Source organism: Rana temporaria, chromosome 9 (genome assembly GCF_905171775.1).
Source record: "Rana temporaria chromosome 9, aRanTem1.1, whole genome shotgun sequence".
Classification (NCBI taxonomy): domain Eukaryota; kingdom Metazoa; phylum Chordata; class Amphibia; order Anura; family Ranidae; genus Rana; species Rana temporaria.
Genome location: NC_053497.1, coordinates 125,291,171 through 125,303,250, shown reverse-complemented (window position 1 = coordinate 125,303,250; position 12,080 = coordinate 125,291,171). Strand labels below are relative to the sequence as shown.

Sequence of the window (12,080 nt, the reverse complement as noted above, 5' to 3'; positions counted from 1 at the left end):
TCACTGTTAAAATAAACCTACCATTAAAATTATAGACTGATCATTTCTTTGTCAGTGGGCAAACGTACAAAATCAGCAGGGGGATCAAATACTTTTTCCCCTTGTTGTAATGCTCATGGATCTTGGGGAGGGGGGCACAGTTTGGCATATTCGCCCTGGGCTCTGGATGACCTTGTCCTGGCGCTGGAGGCAAATACAGCAATTAGTATGTGTTTTTTTTCACCTGTCTGATTGACTGTTCCCCAGTGATGCTAGAGGCCCACCATAGACATGAGACTTGCCTTCAATCCAACCAATTACAGCTGCATCAGATGGCTGTTGTTTCATGACGGTAGGTAGACTTAATTGAAGAATGTGTATACACGCACACACATATATACATACAAAATGCATCCATTTTAAACATGCATTTACTTTGGCTTAATCCATAGCATTATAATCATCGCTCTCATCCATCTGTTTCTATATGTGTGTTTATACATGCTGCTTGTATAATCTCACAGAATATTGTGCATCCTGCATGTACCTTCTTCCCCGGTGATTCATTAGCACTTCTATAGCATTGTTGACCCTTTCCAGATGCTAGAGATTTGCATGCGTTAGCTGCGATCTGGATTTCTGAGCTGTAAATCACACTTAGCGCCTGCAGATGGCAGTAAACAATAAACAAACAATTTAGATACTGTACTTATGGTAGTTTTTCAGCAGTTTTTTTCCAGAACTCATTTGAAGCAGCGTCTGTGTTGATAGCAGTTAAAGTGCACCTGTCACTGCCTGGCGTGGGCAATTTGCAGGCTTGGCCAGAATTTCCGAGAATGTATTCTAAGTGGTAAATTTCCAGCAAAAATTGGAGTTCTAGCCAAATGTTACAACTGCATAGCCAGATGATGACGTCTTGATGGCATCTTTATTATGTAGAATAAACAATTTTAATGGAGAATATGTCTACCAATGGGAAAATGTTTCTGTAGTTTAGCGCGGGAGGACGAAGAGTCACAAACTGCAGTGGAGGAATCCTCATACTGTAGTCACAGACAGATATGAAAGCTAGCATGTTGTTCAGTCATCAGTTTTTTGGAAGAGTCAACCTCTTTTCTACTAGGACAATTTTTGTATCTTTTATTTTACACATATGTTACATTTAGCATTTTTGCTAGAAATTACGTTAAAATAAAAATATACTGGTAGCTGTATAACATGCTTTTGTGCCGGTTCACACTACAGCGACATGAAAGTCGGCACGACTTTTCGAGGCAACTTCAAGTCGCCTCCAGGACAGGCAACTTTGCCAGTGGCCAATCAAACAATAATCATCTCTGAGGGAGGGGTTTGCCTGAGAAAACTATTTTATTTTCCTGTAAAGTTGCTTCACTTAAGACACTGATCCGACTTTGGAGGCAACTTCCATTGAAATCAATGGGTACAAGTCTCCTAGAAGTCACCTTGAAGTAGTACAGGAACCTTTTCTGAAGTCGGAGAAGTAGTGTGCATTAAGACGGCTCTCATTTACTTTAATGGAATTTGTCATGTTGCGCGACTTGGGGCAACACAAGTCGCGGTAGTGTGAATGGGCACTTAAGGGAACAGGATCTGTTTTTTGTTTTGTTTGTGGGTTAACAAACGCTTTGATGTTACAGCAGTTTTCTGCGGTCCAGGGCTCCCCGCAGAAGCTTGGGAACCATCATGGCACCTTTGGAACCTTACTCTAGACCCACCTGGATCACTTTTGAAAGTTGGGAGCCGGCTGTAAAACTTAGTACCAAGTTCACGGCTGCAGTGGCCGAGAGCTTGTTTTAACCCCTTGAATACCAGCCTACCTGGTAATACTTTGTTTCTTCATCCAGGTATTGCTGTAGTGCAATATTCCACTTCAGTCCTGTCCTCAGTGTCAAAGATCTGGGAATACCTGCTTGATGTAGAAGAGATTTAAATGCACCCATGGCAAACCTCTTTCTGTGTCTTCTATATGCAAAACAAAATGTCACATGGGCCTGTGCCAACAGACTTTGATGGGAAAATGCAGAATACATTTGGCAGTTGTGAGATCATGCAGAATTCATGGCTGGTGCAGTTGGCTTGCATTTGTCTAGCTTTAGCTGCTCTTGTTTTTCTGTAGACTTGTATGGGGGAGAAAAGCTATTCTAAAGCAAACAGAAGCCGGTCACCACAGGCCCTGGATTAAAGGATAAGTTCACTTTTTGGAAAAAAATCTAAATAAATGCACCTTTTTTGCAGGTTTAAAATGTAACATTTTGCATGTATTTTATTTTTTCTGGAGCATGTAAAGTATTGCATCAGCGATCAGCAGATCATTGGTGCCATGCAGGTCTCCAGCAGATCTGCCAGTGTATCTGCTTGCCCGTATGTGTAAGCAGATACAATCTGACAGGAAGCATGCTTTGCGCTCCACGGCAAAGGCTGCCAGATCTTGTAGTTTTCCATGCACAGAGAGCCCTGTCAATCAGTGACGCAGCCGTTTGGTCGAAGCCGCTAACAGGGAGAGAGAAGAATCCTGCTAGCTGTCACAGCGGGGATCGGCCAGTCCATTCGTAACATGATGAATGTGGGTGTAACATGTTATGAAAGGTGAAATTATCATTTAAGCTGAACTCCAGGCAGATGCTAGGATGACCCCTTTCCTAAAAAAAAAGATGTACATCATGGGGATCACCTTAGTCTGCCTGTAAAGTGGAGCATCTGTAGCATTCATAGTACATGCTGCAGCAAAAACAAAATTTCTGAAGTAAAAAAAAATGAGTCACATTTTTTTTTTTATTTATTTATATCAAGGGAACTGGTCCACGAGGATTACAAACAAAGAAGAAATAACAATAAAAACAAATAATCAGCAATATTGCTCATGCACCTACATGGATATCATAAACGTAATAATTATACTTATTTTCCATTTTCTTAGGGAAATGAAAGTCAGATAAGGAATAGAGGGGCGGTCAAGGCCCTGAAAAGAAACTCAGAAAAAAAAAAAAAAGAGATAAGAAAATAAAACGGCAAAAGGGAAATAGGTGAAGAGTCGAAGGGAAAGGGAGGGGGGGAAGGGGGTTTGCAGACATGGAGACTTAGGTGTTAATGAGTCACATTTCAATTGTCTCGCTGTTGCAATTGCCGAAACTTGGCTCTATGGGGAAAAAAATTAAGAAAAAAACGGCATGGGGTCCCCCTTCAGTCTATACTACAGAAAAATTTAGAAGAAACATTTTGTGGGGGGGGGGGGGTGCCTTGTTAAAGGGGTCTAACAGATACTGATAAGCCCCCTGCCCGCATACCCCCACAACCACAGCCCAGGGTTGTGGAGAAGAGCTTGCCCCCCCACTTTCCTGACCTGCCAGGCTGCATGCTCGGATAAGGGTCTGGTATGGATTGGGGGGGGGGGGGCATGCAGTTTTTTATTTATTTTTATTTTTTACCAGCAATTATTTTCTTTATTATTCAGCTGTCAGCGGGGAAGCCCATTCACAGCTGATGACTCATTGGTTGTTAAGGACTCAGTGGACAGCTTCCTAGCCCCACTCCTTAACAACTAGCTTTTAGTGCACCCTGATTGGGCTAAGCTGTGCCCAATTAGGGCACAGAATCCACTGTGCAGGGTGGCTTTTTTAGTTTCATTGAAGGTGCCCGGGACCCGGGGCAGACCTGCACGTGGTCGCCCTAGCAGATGAATGCCTGAATTTTACTTTGTTTCAACCTCTTATAGTTCCCTATACAGCAGGCTGGGTATGGGGTGGTGAGCAAGCTATGTTGCTTGAATAAATAGAGAACTCCGCTCTATCGTAATATAAAATATATTAAAGAAGCTGCTCCCCTAAAGTGGTGTGAAAACAACTTAAGTAATGTGGGGGGTGTATAATAATAAGGGGGCCCTGATAGTAGGTGATAAATAAATTCCAAATTCTAGTTTGAAACAATATATTATCTAAGGTCAACAATATAATAGTGATTTAAAGTGCAAGTGCTTATATAATAACAACATAAAAAAATAGGTGCAAACAGGTCCTAAAAATGCAGCAGTGATCACTAAATGATAAGCATTGGTAAGTCCATGCATCAAATGGTTGACATGAGAGTAGACACCATCACCACGGAACAGATATCAAACTGGCGACACCCGGTGAGAGGTAGAGGTAAGTGCCTACTTACCAGACCACCATGACCCTTCATTTTTTTTTTAAAGGATCAGGTGGAGCTTTAGTACAGTTGGTGGCCTAAGGTCTGTAATGGTACCTGGATGGGACTGGCCAGGAATGGACTCCAACAGAAGAAATTACCATGGATAAAATGAAGAAAAACGGGCCATAGTGAAGTTCTGCGATTTATTGTAAAACAGATTAAAAAACCGCCTCTCTGTGCCAAATCCGGAAGTAGCTGAACGTGACCAGGAGGCGTTCCTGGTCACGTTCAGCTACTTCCGGATTTGAAACAGAGAGGCGAAGGCGGAGGAACGCGCGCTACACCTATCCACGAGAGTGAGACACAGTGCAGCTGGTGCTCCACATCACATCTAGCTGTAACACGCTTGATTCCTTAGTGCCAAGGTCTCGGCACTTGCACAAGTGCTTAAGCGGCCATTTGGCTTTTGTTTTTAATCTGTTTTTCAATAAAGCGCAGAACTTCACTATATCCCGTTTTTCTTCATTTTATCCATGGTAATTTCTCCAGGTACCAGTACAGACCTTAGGCCACCAACTGTACTAAAGCTCCACCTGATCCTTTAAAAAAAAAATGAAGGGTCATGGTGGTCTGGTAAGTAGGCACTTACCTCTACCTCTCAACGGGTGTCGCCAGTTTGATATCTGTTCCGTGGTGATGGTGTCTACTCTAAAGTCAACCATTTGACGCATTGACTTACCAATGCTTATCATTTAGTGACCACTGCTGCATTTTTAGGACCTGTTTGCACCTATTTTTTGATGTTGTTATTATATAAGCACTTGCACTTTAAATCACTATTGTATTGACCTTATAGTTAATATATTGTTTCAAGAATTTGGAATTTATTTATCACCTACTATTAGCGCCTATTACTATGTTGCTTAACTGCCATAAAGAAAGGTCAGGTCACCAAACTGTCATGTCTAGCAGAGATGTGAAAATCCAAGGAATGAATAGACATAAATACAAATCCTTCAGCTGTTGAATTAGCTCCCATATTTGTGTTTCTGTTGTATATTTAGCCATTTGCCCACATTTCAGCTTTAAGACAATTTGATGTTTGCTGGTTGAAAGTTGAACTGTAGGTAAAACTATTTATTTTTTATTTTTGAGTAAGGCCCCTTTCACACTTTTACGACTTGTCCTATGACTTGGGACTGCAAAGTCGCCTGACAAGTCGTTCCCCATGATTTTCAATGACAACCATTCATATTAATGCGAGTTAAGGTTCATAGACCTCAAGTCTCCCTGAAATCAGGGAGGGTTATAACCCCAGTCAGATTTTTTCTTTGCCATCTGAGTCCCATTGCAAAGATTTCCCTTCACTGTCTCATAGCCAAACAGGAAGTGCGAGGAAATCCCTAGGGGACTCCCAGGTCACCAGAATAGTGTTCCCATTGAAAGATTTCCTCTCTATTACTTTTCTGGGGACAGCCCAGATATTTGGATTTTCTTTTACTTTCAATGATAATGGAAAACAGAAAAATAGATTGGGCGAATCTCCTTAAAGGGGGGGCACAGGCTGCAATAAAAAAACAAAACTGGCAGGTGTTCTAATTCCTCTACAGTGCACTCTATCCAAAATTAAAATAATAAAGTTTTGCCTTTAGTTATTCTTTAAAGTGATGCTAACTTTTTGCCTGTCTCCACACAACCTTTACAAGGAAAACCTTGGGACAGCTTTTCTGCTACCCCTGCATAGGCAACACGGCCTCATGCATTTTTATGGGATTACCAGACTGCAGGACCACAGGAAGCCCCCATACCTATAGCCATCCCATAGGCATGAACAGGGCCATGGCACACATGTGCATTATAAAGAGGTGTCAGGCAGAGGTATTCTTTGCAAAGGCCGTACACCACTGGGCAGGACCACTCAGCAAACATTGCTGGCTTGGGGCTGAAGGGTAATAACAGTATGTCACTAGATAGACTGCACCCAGGGGAACGGGGGGAATTCATTGAAAGGACATTGTCACCAAAGTTGTGTGTTTTTGTAAAATTATAGGCAAAACTTTTTTTTTAATTCTAGATTAAGGGAGGGTTTATAGCCCCTGTCAGTTTTTTTCCACAATCTCTGTCCCTTTTAGGAGATTTACCTTCACTTCCTGTCTCACAGCCAAACAGAAAGTAAGAGGAAATCCCTGCAAATTAAAGGAACTCATTGGGGCCCCCCAGGTCACCAGAACTAGTGTCCCCATTGGAAGATTTCCGCTCTATTTCATTTCTGGGGACAATCCAAAATGTGGATTTTCTTTACTTTCACTTTCAATGATAATGGTAAACAGGACAAATAGAGAGGGGTGATCTCCGTAACGGGGGCAATAAAACCTGACAGGTGTTCTAATCCCTCTGCACTCTATCCAAAACTACAAAAAAAAAGTTTTGCCTTTAGTTCTACTTTAAGGATTTGCTCCCAGCCAACAATCGGTTCATATTTCCAAAGGAAGTCTAAATATTATAGAGGTGATAGAGGAACAAGATGCAGAGAGGAATTTACACAGCACATGCTCCAGGGACTATGGGCTTAATCCACAAAAGGGATACGCCGGCGTATCTCCTGATACGCCGTCGTATCCCTGTTTCTATCTATGCGACTGATTCACAGAATCAGTTACGCATAGATATTCCTAAGATCCGGCAGGTGTAATAGTTTTACACTGTCGGATCTTAGGATGTAGTACCTCGGCCACCGCTGGGGGCATTTCTCGTCGAAATGCCGCTTCGGGTATGCAAATTAGCACTTAAGGAGATCCACGAAGCTTTTACGCTTCGTTTTTTCTCCGTAAGTATTAGTTTGCCGTCGCAAAATTAGGGCTGCTTTTACAAAGTGTAAAGTTAGTTAACAATGTAAAAGTAGACCCTTCTTTCCCGCGACGCTGTCAAATTTATTTTTCAATTTTTTTTTTCCCGCCGCATCTTTTTTTTTTTTCCCGACGCAAGTTTTTTTACCCGGCGCGATTCACAAAACTCGGCGTAACGTAAAACCGCGCAAAGCACGTCGTGAAAATCGCGTCGGGAGCATGCGCAGTACGTCCGGCGCAGGAGCGCGCCTAATTTAAATGGGACTCGCCCCATTACATTAGGAACGCCTTGCGCTGGACGGATTTAAGTTACACCGCTCAAAATTTCTAGGTAAGTGCTTTGTGGATCGGGCACTTAGGTAGAGATTTTGCGGCGGTGTAACTTAAATGGTAAAAATTACGTTGCGCCGGGTTTTTGAGGATTAGGCCCTATATTCCCGGTAAGCTATATGAGGGCTGAATATAGAACAATTCAAGTGTATGTAAAGCCTAACAATGATCTTTTCTTATTTGTTAACCAATTTCATCTGTTTAATATATCAGATTTGTATGTTGCTTTATAGATGTGTTTTGGAATGCTGCTCCTTCCAGTATAAATCTAGCATTCCAAAGACATAACTGTGTCTACATTTCCACAGTGACAAAAAACATGCAGTATAGTCAGCATTTACTATAGGCTGCAAATGGTCCTTTACAAGACAACAGGGAGAGGCAGATGATCAATGCTTTTCCAAATTTGATTTCACTGCTCTGCCCCAAAAGAAGATTTTTTTCAGCCAAATGCAGGTGCTCTTTTAAAGCACAACTCCGGAATAGTTCAACCACTTCAGCTCCAGAGGATTTTACCCCCTTTTACTATTTAGCACTAAGCTACTTTAACTGGTAATTGCGTGTTCATACAACACTGTACCCAAATTACATTTATATCATTTTTTTCACACAAATAGAGCTTTCTTTTGGTGGTATTTGATCACCACCGGGTTTTTAATTTTGTTGCGATATAAATGAAAAAAGAGAAAGCATTTTGAAAGAAAAAACAATATTATTTACTTTCTGCTATCAAACATATCCAATAAAAAAATATAAAAATATATATTTCTTCATAAATTTGGGCCAAAATTTATTCTGCTACATGTTTTTGATAAAAATAAGAAAAAAAAAAGTGTATATTGATTGCTTTGCATAAAAAGTTATAGCGCCTACAAACTATGCTATATATATACTGGAATTTTTATTTCTTTTTTTATACTACTGCTGGCGCTGATCAGCAACTTATGGTGATAGTGGACTGCGATAGTGCAGCGGGCAATCTGACACTAGCTGATGCTGGAGGAGAACTGACTAACTGCCACTGACATCACCAATGACATTAATACAGTGATCAGTGATAATTCTATACACTGTCACTGTACTAATGACACTGGCTTGGAAGGGGTTTAACATCTAGGGCGATCAAGGGGTTAAAAGTGTACCTAACTACATGTAATGTGTGTAAAGTGTGCTTCTTTTTACTAAAGATCTCTGTTTCTCATCTTTTATTTGCAGAAACTGACAGATCATTCCCTCTATACACGGCTTTATGTTGTTTACCAACACAGAGCTCTGGGCTGTGATTGTACACAGCCGATCAGGAGGTCCCGGCCATGAATCATTGGCCAGGATTTGCTTACAGGCTCCCGCTGTGTACCATCACAGCGGTAGCTGGGCGGGGGGCGCATGCGCGTGCTCTTAACCCAGAAGTAAGCAGCGATGTATGCCTTCGGGTACGTACATTGGGCGGGAAGCATTAAAATAATAAGATCCCTTTCACACTGAGGCTATAACACTAAAAATAGAACCTGCAAATCGCCCTGAAAGAGCCGCTACTGTCTCTCCAGTGTGAAAGCCCAGAGGGCTTTCACACTGGAGTGGTGCGCTAGTAGGACAGTAAAAAAAAGTCCTGCTAGTCCTGCTAGCAGCATCTTTGGAGCGGTGAAGGAGAGGTGTGTATACCGATCCTCCACCGCTCCTGTCCATTGAAATGAATGGGCACTGTGGCTATACCGCTGGCAAAGCGCTGCTGCAGCGGCACTTTGCGGATGGTTTTAACCCTTTTTCGTCCACTAGCGTGGGTTAATATCGCAGCGCTGCAAAATTGATGGTAAAGCGCCACAAAAAATAGCTTCGCTTTACCGCCGACGCACCCACCGCCCCAGTGTGAAAGGGGCCCAATTGCTTTGAAAATTAAAAGTTCGGAATTCGGTTGGTTCAGCAGGGATCGCCTGAATTTCAATCCATCTATGGGCAGGGTGGGTGTACAGAACTCAAACTCTCCCTGCTGTCAGAACACAAAAGCTGTGTGGGAGTTATTACCCCATCAGCATGGGGAATCAAATATTTTTTTTTAGGTTCAACCAGGTTGAGCCTAAAAAAAAGAATCATCTATGGCCTGCCTTTCTTACCCAATGCACTGGTCTGCTAGATCAGTCCATTCAGCTCTTTTTCCCCCTACTCCAGTGGTCTAAGTTCTTGACGTCATCAAGAACAATACAGAGTCCGTAGCCTTATGCCCTGTACATATGATCGGTTTTCCCGTCTGAAAAAGTCAGATGAGAGCTTTTGGTCGGGAATCCCGACCGTGTGTATGCCCAATTGGACTTTTTCCAACAGAAAAACTGCTGGAAAAAGATAGAGAGCAGGTTCTCTATTTTCCCGTCGGGGGAAAAAATCCGATTGGAATTTCCAATCGTGTGTACAAATCCAGACGTGCTAAATTCCGACGCATGCTCGGAAACAAATCGACGCATGCTCGGAAGCATAGAACTTAATTTTCTCGGCTCGTTATAGTCTTTTTTTTCACCATGTTCTTGGCAGTTAAAAATTCACAGAACTTTTGTGTGACCATGTGTATGCAAGGCAGGCTTCAGCGGAATTCCGTCGGAAAAACCATCCAAGTTTTTCCGACCAGAATTCCGCTTGTGTGTACAGGGCATTAGTCAAATCCTGTGAGGAGGGAGTGGGGGACGTGACCGAGCCGCACTGTGTGTGTCTACAAATGTACACAGCAGCCCGGCTTTGGATCGCGCCTGCACAAGTGTCCTTGAAGAAGAGGAGGAGCCGAGAGCGCCACAGGGGACCCCCAGAAGAGCAGGTAAGTATAACATCTTTTTTTAATTTAAGAAAATAAAATGCATTTAGAACCACTTAAAAGTTTCCCAAGGTTGGACTATAAAAAAAACTTGTCATCAGTGGACGCCACTGATCTTTTGACATTTTTACCTTCTTTTGAAAATGCTAGTTGCCTGATTACTTTTTGAGCCATTGATAGAGAAGCAGCAAGTAAAGTCGAAATTTAGTCGGAAGTCTTGCTCTGTGTTTTTCTTCTGGTCCTATTTAACTTCCATTGGGTGTGGATATTAATAAATTCATTTTTACCGGAGATTGGTTTTAAGGATGCCCTGCTGTCACACATTCTTTTTTTATAAAATAAGATTTCATAAAAAAAAAATTAAAAATAAGTATGCATCCACATTACAACTGAAGTGGAAATCCAATCAGAATCTTGTTTGGCTGGAGAGATTTCCCCTGACTTCCTGAATGAGAATTGCTGGTCACTAAAGCCGGACACACACACTGAAATCCCGCGAGTTCAGCAGGAGCCGGCTAACTTTCGGTATGTGTGTACCGCTGTCAAACGCGCTTGCTAGAAAACCAGTTTTTGATCAGTAAATACAGCCAATGGCTGCAAGTTCTGTTCTGTGTATTCTTGGAGGGGTGGTTGGAGTACCCTTCTATTGGTACAGGGATTTGGGTTTGAATGAAGAGAAATGTACATGTATAACTAGCTCAAAGCAGTATTAATCCCAAAACCAAAAATGTTTTATATTGCAGCTTACCAGTCATTCGTTGTGGTGGCTGTATTTGTTTATTTTGTTTTTGCTTTTTTCCCTCTGGTTATCTGGTGATCTGGCCAGTAACACAACTCATTTTGTGTAAAGATTATTTGTTATGGAATGAATGGGTGGCTGCTGCCTACACCAGAACTTCTACCAAAAAGTAGAGTAGGCATATAATGGTAATTGTTGTGGTGCTGCCTAGAACTGACCAATGAGGTCTATAGTACACCTCCCTCTGTTGAGTGTGTCCTGTAAACAATACTCATCTACGTGTGATTTCCAGAATGAGCCTTTTTCTATAGATGAAAAAGAAAGAGACTAAAAATGTTATACATTCTCTTTAACTAATGGGGAAATACATTTATTGGGGAATTGTAAAACCCCTTTAAGAATCTCCAGCACATATGCACTGAAATAATTCTTGTGGACGCTCTCTAGTAGCACAGACGTTCCATTACCTGTAATAGTGATGGTATGCTTTTTGTTCTCAGTTCCGGATAATCTTGTCCTGAGGGCCCTCACTGATCGTCTCAGCAGGCTGGAGTGCAACACACATGGCTGGGTACTTCACGGATTCCCAAGAGACCTGGAGCAGGCCAGTCTACTGAACGACGCCGGCTTTATTCCCAACAGGTGAGACTATTTCTTTCGGACCTACTTCAGCCATTCACGTTTTCCAGGTTCAAGTAAAACTCTAGACACAACTTTTATTTTATTATTTTCATGGTTAGCTACATTTTTACTACTGTCCATGTCTATTCTGGGGAGATATCCCATCACCATAGATACAGGGACAGGAAGGTAAGAGGAATCTCTCCAACAGTAGTAAAGTCAACAATTAAAACCCGAGAGAGGTTCTTTCCCTGCCCTGCTAAAAAAATTGGTCCTTACATCCTACTCAAGTAACACCGGGAAATGAAGGTCCCCTCAACAGGAAACTAGGCAGCAAGTAATTGTAACAATATAAAATATAAAAGACTTTGGGAACTAAGGCTAGGTTCACACACTGTGATTTTTTATCCAGTTTTCAGTGCGACTTGGTTGCATATTTGCTGTATTTTTTATACTAATAAGTTTTGAGTCAAACTCATTGGTTAAGGAGCCAGCACCCGCCAGTGTCCTAACAACTAGTGACTCATATCTGCTGTCAGCCAACAGGCATGAGTCATTGGTTAGGGATCCAGCACCCGCCGGTGTCCTAACTAGTGACTCATCTCTGCTGTCAGCCAACAGG

At 42.0% G+C, this 12,080-nt stretch overlaps 1 protein-coding gene across 1 annotated transcript in view; it reads left to right on the top strand.

Moving 5' to 3' along the window:
• AK8 (adenylate kinase 8) overlaps positions 1–12,080 on the top strand; it is a 181,588-nt gene that overhangs the window by 119,297 nt on the left and 50,211 nt on the right. The window contains exon 11 of the mRNA XM_040324427.1: positions 11,338–11,479. Within this exon, the coding sequence (XP_040180361.1) occupies positions 11,338–11,479 (142 nt within the window). The remainder of the gene's footprint in view (positions 1–11,337; positions 11,480–12,080) is intronic.